Source organism: Neltuma alba, unplaced genomic scaffold, assembly GCF_004799145.2.
Source record: "Neltuma alba isolate B1F8T4 unplaced genomic scaffold, ASM479914v2 tig00001616_pilon, whole genome shotgun sequence".
Classification (NCBI taxonomy): Eukaryota; Viridiplantae; Streptophyta; class Magnoliopsida; order Fabales; family Fabaceae; genus Neltuma; species Neltuma alba.
The window spans coordinates 14,217-32,806 of NW_021632533.1; the positions used below are offsets into that span (position 1 = coordinate 14,217).

The window sequence follows — 18,590 nt, forward strand, 5'->3', positions numbered from 1 at the left end:
CATATTTATTTTTTTTCCAAGATAGTCCTTTTAATAATAGTAGTTTTAGCTAATAAACTTGATTAGTAAGGATATTTTAGAAAAGACAACATTATTTATTACAAACAACTAACTTAATTCATTTCCTTAATCTATTTAAATAAATTAATTAGCTTTTATATTTAAGAGTGGAGATAGTATAAAGAACAATCGGGTAGTTGACTTCTTTTTTTGAGCAAAGCATCATCAGTTGACTTGTTTTGAGTCACTTTGAGGACAATAAAATATCACACTCATTTAGTTCTTAACATAAAACTTATTTAACTATTTAATTATATTAAAAAAGTTAGATAAGTTAGTTAATTATAAGAAATATGACATATTTTTTTAAAACACCACAATCATCTTTCTTAATATCTTCCCTTCTTCTTCTACTCGATTGTAATTGATAAATATGAGAAATATATTTTATGTTTAGAACTAATATCAGGTTAATAATTAGATTATATATTAAGAATAGAGGCATATTATATTATACAAATAATCTCCCCAATGCCAGCGAAAAAAATAATAAAGAAAACAGATATGTCAAATAGAAAGCCCTTTGCTTTGTTCATAAAAAAACCCTAAAAAGGAATATATATATATTTATATAAATATGTGTGTGTGCATGTATGCAAATATTTTTTTTCCAAAAAGCATAATTTTAATGTAATAATATACTTCAACAAATTTATATATATAAAAAAGTAAACACATATTTATTCAGAAGGAGGAATTTTGTAAATATTATAAAGCAGTTGACAAAGATAAAAAAATACCATCTTCATTATTGTTATGCTTTTTTGGTCCTTCATTATTTTATTATTGCACTATTTTTATTTTCTAGGTTTTCAATTTTCAATATCTGGTATTCAAAAAACGGGCCCTATATTCTCCAGTATTTATTATGTATATTTACCCTTCCCTTCCTTTTACCGTATAAGTAGAACCGTATACAAGTATCCATTTTCTCTCTCCGGCGAAAATAAGCGCCCTGTCTCTCTTGGCATAAAGATACCAAAAGGTTTGTTTGATCCAAACTGAAGCTCTCTCTTTCCATTTCCAGGACCTGTGCTTTGCTCCGCTCCACCTCACTCGCTCTTCGCACTGTATGCGTGGCATGGATGAGCCTCTGGTGTAATCTCAGCACGAAACTGCTAGTGGGAAAATCAGCAAATCGCTAAAACTATTACAGTGTGTCCATAAAAATGCCAAAAACAAGCCTCAGATGCTGAAAAACAATACACATATTAGATCCCTTATTTCAGCGGTGATTTCATTCTGCTTCTTTTCTGTGCCACTGCTGCTTTAGATCTTCATCCACAATAAATCCTTTCCATCTGTGCCCCGAGTTTGTCCGTTTTATCCTCACAGCTCTGTCTGGGTATGCTGGCCTTGTTCTTCTAATCAATTTCTTCAGTTTTTTTATTTGTACTCTTTGCTATGCTTTTCTGGGTTTTTCTGCTCTTCTCTTTTTAGGCATGCAAGATTATAATTTCTCAGATTTTTTAACGTTTTATCTTTTCTGGGATTTTAGGCTTGAAGGGTGAGAGCTTCTTTCAGTAAAAGGGAAGCTTTTGATCATTTTCCATACTTCGTCTACTTATCAATGGCAGGTTGAGATTTATTTTGCGATTTCAAGCTCTTGATTTTCTTTCTTTGTTCGCTTTGGGAAATGGGTAGCTCGGGAGAGTCCAACTCCAACACCAACGAAATCGATGCGTCGGTCGGTGGTTTGGTTTGGGTCCGTCGCCGCAATGGTTCCTGGTGGCCTGGCAGGATAATGGGCCTCGATGAATTGTCTGAGAGTTGTTTGGTTTCGCCGAGATCGGGCACTCCAGTTAAGCTGTTAGGTCGCGAGGACGCAAGCGTGTGAGTGCTTGTTATTGTTTTATACCTACTTTATTGACCTAATAATCTTGCTTTAAGTTTTGTATTTTTTTTTTTCAATTTTTCTCCCTCTTCATTTTGATTTTGCGGTTTGCAACTTCTATTCATTTCCGTCTTAATTGCTAGTTCCAAAATCTGGTTCCTGGTATCGCTCGCGTTGATATAGCTAAATGACTATGTGCTTTTTTTTTCCCCCCTGAGATAATGCGTTTGTCACGAAGTTGTAATATCTGGTAGAATGCGTTGGCATAACCGTTTCCCATCAAAAGATTTATCAGTTCACTCTTTTTGCACTAACCTTTGCATCTTCAAGTCTTTCTTTTCATTTTTCTAAGTTAAAGGGTTTGTTTGGACTGAAGTGAGCTATGGATGTAAATATGGTAGGTAACTTTACTACTTTAGACTTAAGGCCTGACATGGCTGTTTCTCGACGAGTCAGTATTAGGGCTCAGAGACAGTTAGTGATCTTTCTTCGCATTTCATGATTGCCAAGCAGCTTTGTAAAGAGTTTTTGGCATCCCATTTAAGATAATGTTTTAGCAATGAAGTTTTGGAAGCCAGAAGGAGCATCCTTTAACTATGCACTTTGCTGGCTGGCATGTGGTTTTTATGGATGAATTTTGTTGGAGAGAATTGTTTTTATTTTTTTATTTTTTTGCTTCCTTCGGGTTTCAGCTTATGGTTATCTTAGAAGGCTGTTCCTCATGGATGTACAAAAAGAGTGGAAAACTCTTTTGAGCCGATGTATTCCTTTTGTTCCCTAGATATATTTCTCTTAGGGAGATTCCTTGTCCTCTGTTATTGTATTATCTTCTTAGAAAGCTGTTCCTTATGGATATACAAGAAGAGCGGATAACTCTTATGAGCTAATGTTTTCCTTTTGTTCCCCAGCTATATTTCTCTTAGTGCGATTGTCATTGTATTATCCTGAGAGCCCAGTTTAATAAAAGTCTTGCATTGTGATTATATTGTGTGTTAGGAGAATCTAATAATTAGTGCAAGTGCATATGCAAAACATGGCTGCAAGTATGGCCTTCATATCTTATTATCACATCATGGTTAAATTTGTGTTGATTTTTGATGAAACGTAGGAGTTGTAATAAGTGTTGCCAAATAAGATAATCTGAACTAGTGATTAGTCAATTGTTTGGTTGAACGATTATTGTGGAATAATGCATTGAGGTTTGTGTGTAATCTGTAGATTACTGCTTGTTGTTGGCATTTTACGATTGTCGTCTCGTGGTACTCTCTGTAGCTGGAGACCTTTGTGTAATCTTTGTTGAAACTCATAATGACATTTTTTCTTTTGTTAATTGGATGGAATTCAATTGGTGTTGCAACAAAGGGTTAGATTTCCAGAAAATGTTTTCCTTCCTTTTGATTTATTGTTGTACATTCTTGCACTGTCTTGGAATAGGTGATCAAATATGGTGCTCTTGCATTCAGGCTTATATAGATATTCCTATATCTTATGCTTTCAGCCCAAAAAACTTGTCCATGGGTTTCTTTCAGTCCTAGGCTGAGATGTTAGGGTGTAAGATGTCTACTTTGTATCTGCCTTGATAAGCCGGAAAAATGAACTTTTAAAATAAATAGAATCTACTTTAGAAAGAAAGATTTGTTGTGCTAATATTGTGGCCAATTATTTTGATGTAGCATTCTTTTTTAATAGGTGTGAGGTACTTTTGCACTGTAACCTTTTCCTAGCTGTTAGATACATGTCTTCCTAGGTTTCTGTGATTCAGATTCCAGTTATTTCTCTTGAATTTGTTGCTGTTGGTGCAGAGTTCTATTAATGTATTTACATGGTCTCCTTTTGGTGAAATCTGTTCTGTGATACAGGGATTGGTATAATCTTGAAAAGTCAAAGCGGGTAAAACCTTTCCGTTGCGGAGAGTATAATGAATGCATTGAAAGAGCAAAGGCATCTGCAGCCAATGCAAACAAGAAGGCAGTGAAGTATGCTCGCAGAGAAGATGCAATCCTCCATGCCCTTGAACTTGAGGGTGCTCGCCTGGGCAAGGAACCATTAAATTTCTCCAGAGAAGATAAATCAGCCAGTGAACATGGTGTTGTAACTGGAGAATCACCAGTCGTGTCCAATTCTGGTGATGATAATGATGATATTACTGATGATCTCAGTGACTCTGAAGACAATTCTAATTCAGCTCCAGAATTATCTCAATCTGGTATATCTTTTGAAGAGCCGAATCACAATGGTTCTTCCAAGGTGCAATCTGTTCATGGTAGGAGAAGAAGAACCCCTAATGACTCAGAAGATGATGGGACTGAAGGAGTCAAGAGAATGAGAGGACTTGAGGACCTGGGCATTGGTGTGGTGTCAAAAAGGAAGGCCCAGGCTGCAGGAACAACTGATGTAGTTCAACAGGAAACTGCTTCCCCAAGCAATTCAAACACCAGAAGTTGCATGGCAAATGGTACTTCTGTAAATGGTAGTAGGGTTAGTCCATCACTGAAAAGAAAGAGATCACAAGTGGCAAATGTTCATGAATTCTTGAAAAGGAAAAACCGACGCAGGCCATTAACAAAGGTTTTGGAGAGTACAGCCATGGTATCAGTTCCTGTCATCTGTGATCAGCTTCCGAATCCAACCAGTTCTCCACTTTGTGGGATATCTGATGGAAAAATTTCTGGATTGGATTCCAATGGGTCAAAGAAAGGTATTCCACCGGCTATTCACAATTCTGATGGTAGTGGAGTAGCATGTGATAATGGAACTGCATTAAATGTTCATGAACATGGTTGTGATGCTTCTGAAATTAGTCACAGGGTGAAGGAGAATGAGACTTCTGGCATGTCAGGGTTGGTTGGGGATGCTTCCTCGGATAAGTTATTTGATGTACCATTTGTTGGAGATTTGGGAGAGGAGAAGCACACTCCAGGTATGCTTTAATGATTAGCATTTTGAGTTCTTGAGTGTCTTTTATTTTTATTTTTATGTGATGCAAAGTCGTTTACAACTCTCAGTTGAATACTCTGCAACAGCTTAGTATCAACCCTCGTTGCTTTGGTTATAAGGATTCCTTTATTTTTCCCTCTTACGTGGCTTCTTCTTTTGGATTCGGAAGTGATTTAGGTTTTTAGACCAGTGTGTTGAACCCTATGTTGTATTTCCCTCCTTCTCAATATCTTTCTTCCCATAATTTTTTTAGTTGATATGATTTTAAGATTCTGTTTGCTCTGCTCGCATCCTATCTGATGTTTAGCATTTGGGACTTGGAAAACCCCTTAAAAGTGTGACTAAAATGAACGTGCATACTGGATGAGGCAATTTGAATGAGCTTGGTTCGGGGCTGCTTTGTTTGTCAATAAAGTTTGAGAAACATTGATCCCTAGTTTTGCTCTTGAGTTGCTTGATGTTCTTATGTAGCAGGAATAAATGATTCCAACTTTGCTAGCTTCACCGCCACCTTGGAGACTATTATCTGCTTCTAAGTTCTATCTGGCTATAATATGGTTACTTTTTGTGTGAAGTCATCAATACATACTGGTTGTTGGAAGTGGCTTTGTTGATCTCAAGACATGGACTAAGTGTAAAGTGATCCATTGAGCATGTCAATGCCTACTTATGCTGAAGTATCAATATAATTGCTTCTCTGCTATATTTTTCTCTGTAAAACTCTTATGTTCATTTAGAAGTCGTACAATTTAGTTCTGTTGTTTTTCTTCTCTGCTTTTGCTGCAGTTCGGTTATGCTACTTCTTTGCCTTGTGTAATCTATGATTTCATTAGTTTTAGGGTGGCCAAGCTTTTTGTAGTGACAATTTTCCTTCTGCCAGGCTTTTCACCTGTTATTGTTTCTTGTTCATCTGAAAAGCCTCAAGATGGTGCACTGGGAGAATCTTGTCATGGTGGTCGATTAGAAGCCTTGTCGTCAGCTAACGAGGGCCAAAATGATTCTGGTTGTATGACTCTGGCTGCTGGTCATATGACTCTAGCTGCTGGTCATAATAACATTGGCCATAGTGATGAGAAAGGTAGTTCAAAGTGGCAGTCAAAAGGAAAGAGGAACTCCAGAAATACAAATAAAAATAGGAAACAGGTCTCAAGAAATTATGCGGATGTGGATGGTGAATTCAATGCATATTCAGCAGGCATGGAAAACCCAGATGAATTCTCTCAAGGTGCTGGACAGAAAGTTGATTGGAATACCACAGGAGCACCGACATCCTCATTCCTTTGTTCATCTCAGACCAATTGCAAATCGGTTACTGAAGGCCAACTAGATGGGTTCCGGGGCTTGAGCAAGCATGTCAGGGGTGCAACAGAGGCAAAGCTATTGCCTGATGGATCTCTAACACCTCAGAGATTGCTTCCTTATCGCCAGTCGAGGTTTACTGTTAACTCCAGATATCAGATGGCTGATTTTCCTGGAAGAAATCATTGTTCCGATGCTTCGTTATACGATGTTAAGATAGAAGTTAAAGCCAGCTACCGGCCACAACATGTCCCTTTGGTTTCTCTCATGAGTAAATTGAATGGCAAAGCAATTGTTGGTCATCCTCTTACAGTTGAGCCCTTGAATGATGGACATTGTAATGAAATGTTGAGCAGCATCGGAGGTGACTGGACTAACGGTGGCAATTATCATGCATTTAAACCAAACTCATCCAGTGGAAGACTTCCCAGCAAGAATTTGCCGCGTGTTTCATCAAGTAAATCTTCCAGAACGAAGAAGTCTGGGCTGTTGAATAAAAAGATCCGGAAACTGTCATCACTTACGGGTCACAGGCAATCAGAAGAGGACAGAAAACCAGTGGTAGATAAGTTCAAAGGTCCTGTCATAGCTTGTATCCCCTTAAAAGTAGTATTTAGTAGGATAAACGAGGCAGTGAATGGTCTGGCTCGGCCAACCCACCGTGTATTGCCGGCAACAAACCCTTGACCTGGCAATGATGGGAAGAAGTTACAGTGAATGGGTTTTATGGAGATTTGGTTCTTTAATAATAATCTCGAGGGAATTTGATATAGTTCAGTTTGCAACACAACATATTCTACCATGAAGGTGGAATCTTATGTACAATTTCAAGACATTCCTGAGTAGGGTAGGAGTTTTATCCTTGGCTTCTCTTGGTTTTGTAAATAATGTAAAATTAGGGGAGGTTGTAAAGATGATCTAGTATTAGGTATTGGTGACCTGATATTAGGTTCTTGAAAAGAGTTATGAATTCAGGTTGATTTAGAGGTTCAATAATAGTTTGTCATATTGTATTAGAGTCCAGGACGTGATACTCCATTTCAAACCTCTATGAAATTGAAATCACAGCTGAAAAGAATACAAACATGTGAGAATATTTGTTTCCGTTGTCAGCTCTGGTCTTGATTCTTGATTTCTTTTGCAATTTGTTCGTACTAATTTGCAAGTTACAATCAATATCAATGGAAAGGAAACAGAAGGGGAAGTCCTATTGAAAAATAAAACTCACTGTGCAAAAGTTATATGATTTTAGGGTTTTTGTTTTGAAATTAAATATAAAGTACAGGTGACTTCTTTTTCAAAGTTTTATATAAATTTTATAAATTGTTTTTGTAACTATTTCTATTGATTTCATATGAAAAAAAGGGTTTTCTGACAATGAGGTAATGGTTAAAGTCGTTAGTCGTATGTCAAAAAAGCTTATATTTATTATAAATAATTAATTTTTTAATATTTACCTCGTATATTTACAACTAGAGGTATCATGATTTCGGTCACTATAAATTAATAATCAATGTCTCTGTTTTTCGTCAAGTGAATTATAATTACTTTAAATTTACATATGTATTATTTAATCTAAAATTGATAAGAATATATAAAATTTGGAAATAAATCTAATTATTTGAAAAAATAATTCAAATAATTTTTAGACTATTTATTTCTATCTATCTAGAGGGCTATTCTCTGGCAATAATTTATAACAATTTGTACGAGTATCATTTATAATATATTTTAGAAAATATAATTATTTAAAAGGCCATCCAAAGAACTGGAAATGGGCCAAACTCGCAGGACCCGGATTGAGCATGACAATTAGGGTTTCTCTATTATAAAGATGGTCACAGCCTCCGTTCCTCCCACACTCGGACACTGCCTTGAACAAGCGGAAGCCCTTAGGTGGGTTTTTGCCTCTTGCAGGCAGTTGGGGCTTGCCTAGTGCTTGTTCGATTGCATTTTTGATTATTTTGATCTGTTTCTGCAGCTGAAAGAGAAGATGGCCACAGTACCAGGGCAGCTCGTATGGGAGATCGTGAAGAAGAACAACTCTTTTTTGGTTAAAGAGTTTGGTAGGGGCACTCAGAGCGTCCAATTCAGCAAAGAGAGCAATAATCTTTACAACCTCAACACTTTCAAGCACTCTGGTAAATCTTGTGTATTTTTCATAAAAAATTGCTGCATTTTTCGTCAAGTCATTTACGAGCATTTGATTTGTGGCTACAAGGGTTGTGTTTAAATGTCATTTGTAATTAGAATTTGGGGAGTGCTAAATTTGGATGGAAATGGGTATTATCGGTGATAGCAAACTGTTTTTGAGTTATGGAATAGGAAACAGGTTATCTGATCTTTTGATAGTGCATACCTCTGTTCGAGAGTGGGGAAGTGAACTCAGGGTTCAGTTGGCAGTGAAATTTTGCATTTTGTCCGATCTCTATATGCATTGTTTTTTTTTTAAATTATTTTTTTTAAAGTTTTTGTGTTTGTTGTTAGGTTTGGCCAACAAGAAGACCATCACTATTCAACCTGCTGGTAAAGATCAATCTGTCTTGCTTGCAACTACCAAGACAAAGAAACAGAACAAGCCTGCTTCTTTGCTTCATAAATCTGTCATGAAAAAGGAGTTTCCAAGGATGGCAAAGGCTGTGGTAAACCAGGTATTAATTGACAAACGGGTTGTTTATATATGCAAGTAAACCAAGTTGTTATGTTTAAAGACCTAACAAGTTATTCACTTAAAAACTTAACCTTAAAAAAAGTCTATGAGTTGAAATCTTGTTAACTTTTTTTTTGGGGTGACAAGATTGGTTTTCTCCCGTGTGATGATGAGCCTTAACATGTAAGAAGAGTGCCAAGTTGTGGCTTCTTCAATGAAATATCCTTGTTACGCTTGGCTTCTGAGCTGTTGGAGCTGCCTTTATGTGTCGTCTTGTCTCTTCTTGATATCTTACAAGCTATTGGTCAACTTCGTATGGAACTGGCTGAATAACATAGGGCATTGGTGTTGTTTCACCCGCTAGAATTGATGAATATGTTTGAACGATTATGATGAACAAGAAGGGGGACGCTGTCGGTCATGGTAGGTGGTTGTCAGTATAAATTCGTTGAAAGTAATCTGATTTTACATGTGAGCATGTGTTTTTGCTCGTCTGTCTATTGACACCTTGTTAACTTAATGGTATCAAGACTATATTTATTCCTGCGGTGATGAGCCTTTAACATGTAAGAAGAATCCGCAAGTTGGATTTCTTCTATGAAATATGCTTGTTACGCTTGGCTTCTGAGCTTCTATACTTGCCTTGATGAGCTCCAGTGATCTCTTCCTCATATTCTATACCAAGCTATTTGTGAATGTTGTTTGGGAGTTGCTATATAACATAGGGCATCAGTGAAATTTAATTATTAAATCTGCTAATGAACATGAAAAATTAAGTTTTTTTCCTTGCTCATCTATATGGCTATATATTTAATCTGCATAAATAGTCTCTATATCGATAGTAAGGGGTCAGTTTTGCTTGGTGCATTTTTGTGACATCTAGTTTGCTTTATTGTTCTGTTTCAATACCATGTGTTTGTGTGTGTATTGTTAAGTGTTTGGGTTTGATTCTGAAAGCCAATTAGCAGAGCAAGAGCATCTATTGCAAAAATAAATGGTGCATCGTGCCTTGAAGGTTGGCAAAAATAACTCAACTGGCGATTCTCCGTGCCTATCAAATTGATTTTATATTGTTTTGATGATGGCCTCGAACAAGTCGCTACATCTGTTTTGCTTTATTGTTCTGTTTTATTACCGTGTTTGTGCATGCTGTTTGACAAGTGTTTGGTTGTGAATGTGAAAGCCAATTAGCAGAGCAAGAACATCTATTGCAAAAATAAATGGTGCATCGTGCCTTGAAGGTTGGCAAAAATAACTCGCGATTCTCCGTGCCTATCAAATTGTTTTGATGATGGCCTCGAACAAGTCGCAACATCTGTTTGTATTTGATCTTACTCCCAGTAAATATACAAGGAAAATGGGTTGCACGGCTTAGCCGTGTGCTGTTTCACAGTGATACATTAACAAAGAGCGTCAGTGATGTTTGTACTCACGAAATTGATGGTTATAATGTGTCAACAATTATGTCGGACAACGTAAAGGAAAGATCGCCCCTTTATTTGCCAATTAGTGTTTTACCCCACCAATGATCATTTCAACTCTGGCTTCCAAAAGTTCATGCACTTTAACCTTTCAATCTGTATTTGCTTGTCTTGCATTTTTTCTGTGCTTGTTTGTGTGGATACTTCACAGATTTTTCATTTTCCAATTGTTGCACCTTCGACCTCATCTCTGTTTTGAACATGACGAAGAATCCCTTTTGCATTATAGGTGGCAGACAACCACTACAGGCCTGATCTTAAGAAGGCAGCCCTTGCAAGGTTGAGTGCTGTTCATAGGAGCCTCAAAGTTGGCAAGTCTGGTGTCAAGAAGAGGAACAGGCAGGCCGTGAAGGTCCGTGGCAGAAAGTGAATTGGGAAGAGTTTCTTGCATTCAGCTCTCTAGTGTTCCTTTGCTTTTTGTATTCCTAGAACTTTATATTGAGTTGAGCTCGCTAGGCGCTTCTTATCCTTCTATACAAAATCGAAACTCGAATGGTATAGTTTTTAACTTGTTTAATTTGTTTGCGGCATGATATGCTTCCCTTCTATCTGTTTACATGATATAGCTTCGCATTTGCTTTATTTAAAAAAGGTTGTGATTCAGTTGGACAGATAAACATGTGGTGTTATCAGTGTTTTTGGAATGGGACCGCAATGAGTCGTTCAAGGTCAAGGTCCAATCGTCGGATCGGTTTTTAATAATAATTTTAAAAGTATTTATGACAGAAAATCGTAGGTAATTGTTTTTTTAAATATTCTTGTCATGTATGTGAAATTTATAGTCAAATTACACCAATATTTCAATAGGAATATTTATCATCTATTGCAAATCAGCAAATGTGTCAGATTAATTGTTGAAGCAAATTACATGAGCTTTCACGATTAACCATAAGCATTAATAATTAATGAAAGTTAAAATATATTTAGTCTTTTAATTTTATATATGTTTGATTTTAGTTTTTTAATTTTCAAAAATATATATTTGATTGTTTAATGATAAAATTTATTGGATATTAAATGATATTTTTTTAATAATAATTATGGTTATTTTAAAAATTAAATTTAATATACTAATATTTGAGAATATTTTATTAACATTTAAGATTCTAATGTTATATTTTTTATTTAGAATTTTATGGTTAAAAGACTAAGTATGTTTATTAAAGTTAAAAGGTCTAATTGAAACTCTATAAAATTAAAAAACTAAATGTATATTTTAGTTGTGAATAAATTATTAAATGTATAATACTTTAAATTAAAAATAAACCAAAAGCCAAATAAAGACATAAAAGTAACACTTCTAACTGAAGGGGAAAGAAACCATTTAAAATGCATGTAGAATTTTGAGATCTGATGTTAGATCATAGTGACTATCTTTTGATTAATGAAAAATTTCTTCCACTCGTTCTCAAGGATGTGTTTGCCTGAGATCAAATTGTTAGGGAGGAAAAGGCAGATAAAGGGGGGAGAAGGGTTCATTTGACAAGGCTGTATCATGTATGAACAGTTGATTAACTTTAATTCTCTCAACCTAAGTATGATTTTTACAGTCATTCACCATAAATACCAACTCACATAAAAGTTATTCACACAAAACAATGCAATTTAGTGATCTCTGTAAAAGGAATGTAATTACTCAAAAGGAAATAATTACTATATTTATAAACACCTTCATATGCACGGCAACATATAATATTCCTTACATATAGTCAAAATCTCATTTATACAGTTGCATTGTCAAAATTTTTAAACTGATGAGGCAATAAAATATTGTTTGTCCCCCTTAAATCTCACTCCACACTGTTCAATAGATAGGGTGATTGAACTGTAATTTCCACATTCACACTAAACTAATCTAGGTGAGGTTTTTGTATCCACATAGAAGTGGGGAAGAGAAAGACAACATATGAACTGAAGCAAATTATCTTCTTTAATATGCAAGATCCAGCCACATGATCTTCCTTTCTCTTTCATTTAAAGAGGCCTAAAAGATCATGTGGGTGGTATAAAAAGGAGTCCTTATGATTCACTGCAACTTTTTCGACTCACCAAATCCATCTTCCCAGAAATTGTCCTCAAAAGCTTCTTGGAACACATATCTTGTGCTTGTGTCGCGTATTTTGCACGGTTTGCTTTGACCCAAGCAGGCTCCTGCAGAGAAAATAACCCTCTCCTGTGATTTATCCCACATAATTTTGACATTGGACAAAACATGTAGTCCAAAAGAAAGACCCTATCGACCAGAGAATGGATGTTCTTATAATTTAACTTTTTCGGATGAAAAATCCATCTAGAGACATGATTATCCCAACCTCTACCATTAAGCATTCAACAGTTCAATCCTCGCTATCCAAAAAACTCGTGGTCAAGTGTAAGGGATGATTTTGTTAAATTATTTAATTGAAATGGCAACTCATAATGGGATGAACCCACCTCAGGAACCAAGCGAGAGAAGCCAAACTTAATCAGCAGGAGGACATGTTCCATAATTAGAATGGCTGCAAGTCCAGGCTCTATACTCCATTTTCCTTCCTGATCATATAGCCATACTAAAAGTGCACAGTTGGTGCAGATAGACATCACTATGAGAAACTGTAAAATGAAACACGACCTCTCATAAGCGTGACAAATAAAATGGAACATGTATTAGAAACAAACTTCATGATAAGTCATGATCATAGTTTAAATTTTAAAGCCTCGAGACATTTTAAAATCATGCGTTTAAGATGTGGCTTTGCTCATTCATATTAAAATAAAGTTATTGTATTTGTACAAACATCAAGACCATTCATTCACTTAGGTCAACATAATGATAAAACTTCCTCATGTCTCATGACTCACCAACGGTATAAATATAAAACAGACCGCTTAATCATTATTTATTATGCAATACAGACACCAATATAAATTACCTTCGATTCACTAGAAGCAATTACTCCCTTCATGCCTAAATATAAGTTTCTGTTAACCAATTTGTAGAATCTAAAAAAAGTAGGTAAGTTGGTTATTTGTAATTAATATGCAGAAAATTTGTTGCTTTTCCAGAAATAACCCTGCCATTTAACGGTTAGAATTTAATGCATATAGATAAAAACGCTCCAATAAATTGGGGTATTATGGGGGGGAAAAATTAATAAAGGAGACATCAGGAAATAGAAAATTATATCTAGGACCAAGCAAAAATCCTCAAATGAATCTTATATTTAGGACCAAAGAGAGTATTACTTAGGACTAGTTGCGCTAACTCTTTTTCTCAGCCAATAAAACTTTCCTAAATCCTTAATGGTATGATGGCGTTTTATCATCTTTCACAACCGACATCCTTAAAGCCCTGAAAATAAATACCTGGAATATGTTGAGCCAGGCTCCAACTGTTGCAGCAGCACGAGGAACAGGCCGCCTAAGTATTACTAGCAGCTTCAAAGCATCTGTTCTGATTTCCATAAGGTTGTTCTGAACAATGAAGGAGCTTAAATGTTATTAACTTCACAGAAGCTAATTATGATGAAATTAATGTTTAAAGGCAAAGAAGCTAAGAAAAAGAATTCATACCACAGTGGCAAAAGCAAATGCTGGGGGAAATGCACAAGCAAACATCATAATCATCCCAAACTGCAATGCCAACTCCAAGAAATCTGCGATCAGGTTCAAAATTATTAATAAAATGCAAGTCATTTGCTTTTCGGTCTTCAAATCAAGACTACAAGAGATGAAGCTTCTCACATACGTATTTTTTCTCAAACCATTTAAGCCAAATGTTTATAACGGAACAAGTTGTTCCTTTTACTGGATTTCAATAGTCAATGGGAAATCACTTTCACAAGAGAAATGTACAACCGTAACAATTACAGCTTTATTCTGGATCTAAATGTATAACTTCCGTTTCAAATGTTTCAGAAGTCAATATCATAAATTTGTAGGTTTGACGGATTCGATACCATCAAATAGCCCGTCTTCAAGCTCCTCTCCAATGCTGGCTTTGTAAGCAGGCTTAAGATATTCTTTCTCTGCTCTATGAGTAAACTGGATTTTCCCTGTCATTTCTCCGTTCTCTTTTTTCTTGTTGTGTCTTCAGAAACAAAACCCCAATAAGCTACTGTACCAGTGGTCTATGAAATAAATCCAGCAAAATCCACATCCAAATGATGATAAGGCTTACCGAACCCGGTATTTTTTGTAGCTATATTTAAAATAAGGCAGTATGTTTTCCAACAAGTTTTCGAATACCTGGAAAACGTCCTCAATTTCAATTACAAAACTCAAGGGGTGGAAAAAAGAGGGACCATGGGGAATTATAGGGGAAAATCGAACCGTAAGAAGGAAAGAAGATAGAAAAACGAAATATAAAACTAATGTGTGTGACCTCAGACAAAAGGAGCCGCTGAACTAACACTTTACGAAGAGTCAAAAAGTTCCGATGCAAGAGAGCATGATAAAAAATACCAATATATGTCTGCATAAAGTAAAGACCAAACACCTGCAGAAGAAAGCAATCCCCTTTATTGCAAGTGTTGTAGGAATAAGCGCCTCAGAAAATCAAGTGATTCCCAATAATTACCTTGTAGACCAAGCTGTCAGCCCGTTTTTCAGTGTTTTCATTGTTCTCATACCTTATAAGTTTGACAGATACCTTGCCACAAAACTGGGTGATATACTGAATGGCGAAAAGATAAAGAGCGGTGAGCCCAAACCTGAAACCCAAATGTTAAACTAGTGTCAGTGTATCATTTTAATGAACAAAACGTAATAACTTACATGACAGTCAAAAAGACGTCTAACACATAATTATAGACTACTAGTCAGTGTAAACAGCCTTTTTCTACAAGTGCCATCTAAGATACTAGATTTGTCTCTCCTGTGCAATGCACAGGGTACCAGGTATGTTTGATCGTGAAATTCGAATCATTAAAACGTAAATGACATTGCTTCACAGATTTCAGTACAGTTTCTAAAGTCAATTTGGCACCGGAGAATAGTCAACAACTAGCTTTGTGAGAACGGATTCAAAATTTGAGGAAATAAAGTAGCCAGGAAAACTTTATCATCTTCCTTATTTAGAACAGACAACAATGTAGTATTGCATTTAACACATGGCAAATATTGAGAACCTGACAGAGGCAGGCATAAAATGTTCACTTAAAACTAGAAATTAGAAGCTCAAAAGAGTAAAATCTTAGATTCTTACTTAATTAGATCAGAATCAATAACTTCATAAAGATGTGCGTAAGCCAACTCAAATGGCAACTGGAGGCATATTATGCTGACAATTATGATGGCATCATTTCTAAATCGCATGAGTCGCCCAAACCACTCATGTCTCTGGAATACTTCCTTCCCTTTCATTTTATCAGTATCTAATAATTTTATGAGTTCATTTTGTAGCGGTAGGGAACTTTCCTTGCTGCCTGGAATCTTATATCCTTGGTCTGCTGTAACCGAAGAGTCAATAGACCATCTACAGAATCCAATCAAGAAATAAAAAGCACCGAGGGGAGGAAGAGAGAGGTGCAAAGGAAAACCTTAGTAGGGGAATGAAGCACATAGAGAAGTAAATACAATGGTCACACACACACACAGGGGGACACAAAAAGTATACCTGGCTAGTAGGGCAGAATTTTTACGTTTCCAGAACTGACAAAACATTACAGCCCAAAGTATCACCACAACAAAGAAAATGGGTAAAACTACCAACTGCAATGACCTAGAAGACATCAAGTAACAGTCTTAGTGAAACTAATGTTTTGTTGGACAAGGAAACAGCCATAAATAGGCACATCAGCCAACTTGGCCTACCCAAAATCAATGAACCCCAAAACCAGACCAAATGCAGCTAGGAAGAGCAGCCACCGTGTGTACATTCCAAGGAAGGCAAAATAGATCGCAATCTGCAGATTATTAATTCCTTTATTAAATGATGACAACATTATTTTCAAATCACTTTTCTATAGCTCAGAGTTACAGTCACCTTTGCCCCATAATAAGAATAAATCTCATCGATTGGTTGATTTGTGAAATCCCACCAATAAAGTGCCCAGCTTTTGAGAAGTTTATGTCTCTTCTTTTCATCTATCAATCAAAAGCAATTTTAGCTTAAATTTATATAACATCAAATCTGAATAGAATTGACGGCATAAGTAAGTAAAAATACCATGCAGAGGAAAGACTTGCTTGACAATGTTCACTGATTCCAATTTCCGAAGCAAGTTCTCCCCAGTTTCCCATCTGATTTCCTTTCCATCAAATTTAAGGATCAAGGCTGACCCGGTGCTGTTTACCTACAAATTACCATTGATATATAAGTGGTATAGGCGATGCAAAAATATCAACGAGCTCATGAAGAAATATGTACAATAATGCCATTTCATGGCAGCTATTTTCAACAGACATGCAATTGAACATAGCAACAAAGCTATTAAACAATTTAAAAGAATATATAGATTTTTAAGTTCGATTCATCTTATCAATAATAAGTTGCATGTGCGGAATCAATCTATAATTAAAAATTAATAAGTATAACTTAATGAATATAAGAACGAACTTTAAAAGATGGTATTTAATGGACAACTTAAATGGAAGCACTTTCCTGAATTGATTACACTACAGCTAAGTCAAATTATCAGGGGGGCGGATGAAGAGAATGGTTTCCTTGTTTAAAAAAATAATAATAATAATAAAAAAACTCACTATTCCATATATTAAATGATAGTAGCACTGAAATCGCTCACACCAACTGAAAATTGAACCATCGGGTTGTCTCACAAAAGCATCAACGCCCTCCACCTGGAATTGCAAATCCATGCCTGCTATTGAACACGAGAACAATCAGTGACGTAATTAAAAAGAAATTTCATTAACCACATGCTAGTCAATCCATTCGCAACTAAACATGAAGACATGGAAGAACACTTAAAATTCATGGAAATTGCAGAACTTCACCTATATGAGTCCGTTTCTTGATCTGTAGCTCATATGCAGCCCTTCCCAACGTCTCCAAAGGTGCGGCCAGCTAAAAAATTCGAGGGTCAGGTTATAGCAACTCAACATTTTTCTTTTGGGGGTGCATGATAACTACCCAGACTCCCCACCACTAGATCACAGATATTGGCTTAGGTCGACAAATGACTGGAAATATAACCTTAGATTAGTAAGAACGGAGAAAAATTAAAGGCAGATACGACCCCATAAAAAATTTGTTCAGAACTCTTCTGCTGGAAGAAAAGACCGTCTACGATTTTCTCCAATAAACATTGGAACAAAAAGAAATGACCTTTAGCACTGCTAACAGATCTTAGCATTCGTTCCATTGCTACGACTGGAATGTACTCCAGATGATAAAGATAATACTCAATACGCAAAGGAGGTTGAATAATGCATAAACAGAAGAGCATTTAGAAGTCTAACCTTAATAAACTCTTCTGCAATGCCATGAACTCCCTCAACTATAAACCCGACCTTCCTAAACTCCTGCACTAGGACATTTACGCAGTCAGAGACTTCATCTTTTTCCTGCACGACTCTCCTTGGAATTACCACCGCAATCTCAAAAACAGGCTCCTCCTTTTCATGCTCCTTCATTTTTCAATCCTTAGAGACCATGTAAACACCAAATCCCTAGACACCTGAATTCGAACGAAATAAAGCTTCAGAGAGCGCCGAAAGGTCCCTTTCGTGGATCAAAGGTTGCAAGCAGCCAAATAGGCTTCTAATTCAGGAATGAAGAATGAGGTTTTAGGAAAGCAGTTTTTTCCGAGACCCAGGAGACACAATTGTGTCTCCTTTCGTGGTCTAACCGTCAAAAGACGCGATAAAGACCGAAATGACGATACTTTCTAGGCAGATGGCAATGTGGGTGGGGACGATAAGTTCAACCTAAAAACCGGCAAGAGAACAGACAGTGGAAATCACGATGATGGATCAATGGAAACGGCCAATCGGCGGCACCAGTGCCCAGCAACGGACACATGGAATGATCTGATTTGGGATGATCTTGAATTTAAATTTATGAATCTCCCCTAATCAGACTCGGAGATTCTCCTTAGATGGGACCCCTTGCTGGTAATAATAACGGTTTAATCTAGAAAACAATGTTTTCCAAACTGAAAATATGATTTGAGGCGCCACTGTGACTTTGATAGGAAATGGATTTCTATCCACCCAACAGTTCTAATATTTGAAGGGGCAATAAATAACCTCACGTTGGCTGCTCAACTGGAAACTGATACTCTTCTATAAATTCTCATTTAAGTTTATTGTATATGGATTAAAAAATTGGTTTTATTTATAAGATTTGCTTAAAAATGTTTGAAATTTTAACCATTTTTTAAAAAAA

General features: G+C 36.1%; 3 protein-coding genes, 3 non-coding genes and 1 pseudogene across 9 annotated transcripts; 6 read left to right on the forward strand and 1 right to left on the reverse strand.

Moving 5' to 3' along the window:
• The first annotated feature begins 1,120 nt into the window (after positions 1-1,120).
• On the forward strand, positions 1,121-7,242 carry LOC114759753 (uncharacterized protein At1g51745-like). Of its 2 annotated transcripts, none has more exons than XM_028948999.1 (4): positions 1,121-1,405; positions 1,559-1,893; positions 3,754-4,814; positions 5,712-7,242. In XM_028948999.1, exons 2-4 carry the CDS (start codon positions 1,697-1,699, stop codon positions 6,815-6,817), a joined length of 2,364 nt encoding a protein of 787 aa, XP_028804832.1. In that variant the 5' UTR covers positions 1,121-1,405; positions 1,559-1,696; the 3' UTR covers positions 6,818-7,242. The 2 variants fall into 2 exon arrangements, with proteins under 2 accessions (XP_028804832.1, XP_028804828.1); XM_028948995.1 differs by having other exon boundaries at positions 1,638-1,893.
• Positions 7,243-7,960: 718 nt separating this feature from the next.
• Positions 7,961-10,878, forward strand: LOC114759769 (60S ribosomal protein L28-1-like). 3 transcript variants are annotated; one of them, XM_028949028.1, is made up of 4 exons: positions 7,961-8,026; positions 8,112-8,271; positions 8,618-8,781; positions 10,491-10,878. In XM_028949028.1, the coding sequence occupies exons 2-4, from the start codon at positions 8,124-8,126 to the stop codon at positions 10,629-10,631; spliced, it is 453 nt and encodes a 150-aa protein (XP_028804861.1). In that variant the 5' UTR covers positions 7,961-8,026; positions 8,112-8,123; the 3' UTR covers positions 10,632-10,878. The 3 variants fall into 3 exon arrangements, with proteins under 3 accessions (XP_028804861.1, XP_028804869.1, XP_028804854.1); XM_028949036.1 differs by having other exon boundaries at positions 8,013-8,031; positions 8,117-8,271; XM_028949021.1 differs by lacking the exon at positions 7,961-8,026 and having other exon boundaries at positions 8,052-8,271.
• LOC114759795 (small nucleolar RNA R24) lies at positions 8,941-9,030 on the forward strand. The gene has a single exon (XR_003741964.1). It is a non-coding gene; the product is annotated as a small nucleolar RNA R24 (small nucleolar RNA).
• Positions 9,323-9,413, forward strand: LOC114759787 (small nucleolar RNA R24). The gene has a single exon (XR_003741963.1). It is a non-coding gene; the product is annotated as a small nucleolar RNA R24 (small nucleolar RNA).
• LOC114759802 (small nucleolar RNA snoR86) lies at positions 9,748-9,886 on the forward strand. Its single transcript, XR_003741965.1, has one exon. It is a non-coding gene; the product is annotated as a small nucleolar RNA snoR86 (small nucleolar RNA).
• On the forward strand, positions 9,974-10,096 carry LOC114759809 (uncharacterized; annotated as a pseudogene).
• Positions 10,879-11,903: 1,025 nt separating the features above from the next.
• Positions 11,904-17,922, reverse strand: LOC114759739 (anoctamin-like protein At1g73020). Its single transcript, XM_028948977.1, has 16 exons — positions 17,663-17,922; positions 17,198-17,267; positions 16,946-17,061; positions 16,410-16,536; positions 16,227-16,327; positions 16,055-16,146; positions 15,858-15,962; positions 15,447-15,716; positions 14,820-14,952; positions 14,625-14,738; positions 14,421-14,488; positions 14,200-14,330; positions 13,814-13,896; positions 13,607-13,714; positions 12,695-12,853; positions 11,904-12,412 (listed from the first exon to the last, which is right to left on the reverse strand). Exons 1-16 carry the CDS (start codon positions 17,834-17,836, stop codon positions 12,281-12,283), a joined length of 1,983 nt encoding a protein of 660 aa, XP_028804810.1. The 5' UTR covers positions 17,837-17,922; the 3' UTR covers positions 11,904-12,280.
• Between the last annotated feature and the right edge of the window lie 668 nt (positions 17,923-18,590).

What these genes read in the sequence shown, in the direction of transcription:
- LOC114759753 (XM_028948999.1), top strand. Translation starts at nt 1,697, where the DNA reads ATGGGTAGCTCGGGAGAGTCCAACTCCAACACCAACGAAATCGATGCG. An exon ending in GGTCGCGAGGACGCAAGCGT is followed by an intron (nt 1,894 to 3,753) that starts GTGAGTGCTTGT and finishes TCTGTGATACAG; the next exon opens with GGATTGGTATAATCTTGAAA. An exon ending in AGAGGAGAAGCACACTCCAG is followed by an intron (nt 4,815 to 5,711) that starts GTATGCTTTAAT and finishes TCCTTCTGCCAG; the next exon opens with GCTTTTCACCTGTTATTGTT.
- LOC114759769 (XM_028949028.1), top strand. Translation starts at nt 8,124, where the DNA reads ATGGCCACAGTACCAGGGCAGCTCGTATGGGAGATCGTGAAGAAGAAC. An exon ending in CAACACTTTCAAGCACTCTG is followed by an intron (nt 8,272 to 8,617) that starts GTAAATCTTGTG and finishes GTTTGTTGTTAG; the next exon opens with GTTTGGCCAACAAGAAGACC. An exon ending in CAAAGGCTGTGGTAAACCAG is followed by an intron (nt 8,782 to 10,490) that starts GTATTAATTGAC and finishes TTTGCATTATAG; the next exon opens with GTGGCAGACAACCACTACAG.
- LOC114759739 (XM_028948977.1), bottom strand. Translation starts at nt 17,836, where the DNA reads ATGAAGGAGCATGAAAAGGAGGAGCCTGTTTTTGAGATTGCGGTGGTA. An exon ending in CTGACAGCTTGGTCTACAAG is followed by an intron (nt 14,739 to 14,819) that starts GTAATTATTGGG and finishes TTTCTTCTGCAG; the next exon opens with GTGTTTGGTCTTTACTTTAT. An exon ending in TCTCTCGCTTGGTTCCTGAG is followed by an intron (nt 12,413 to 12,694) that starts GTGGGTTCATCC and finishes TTTTCTCTGCAG; the next exon opens with GAGCCTGCTTGGGTCAAAGC.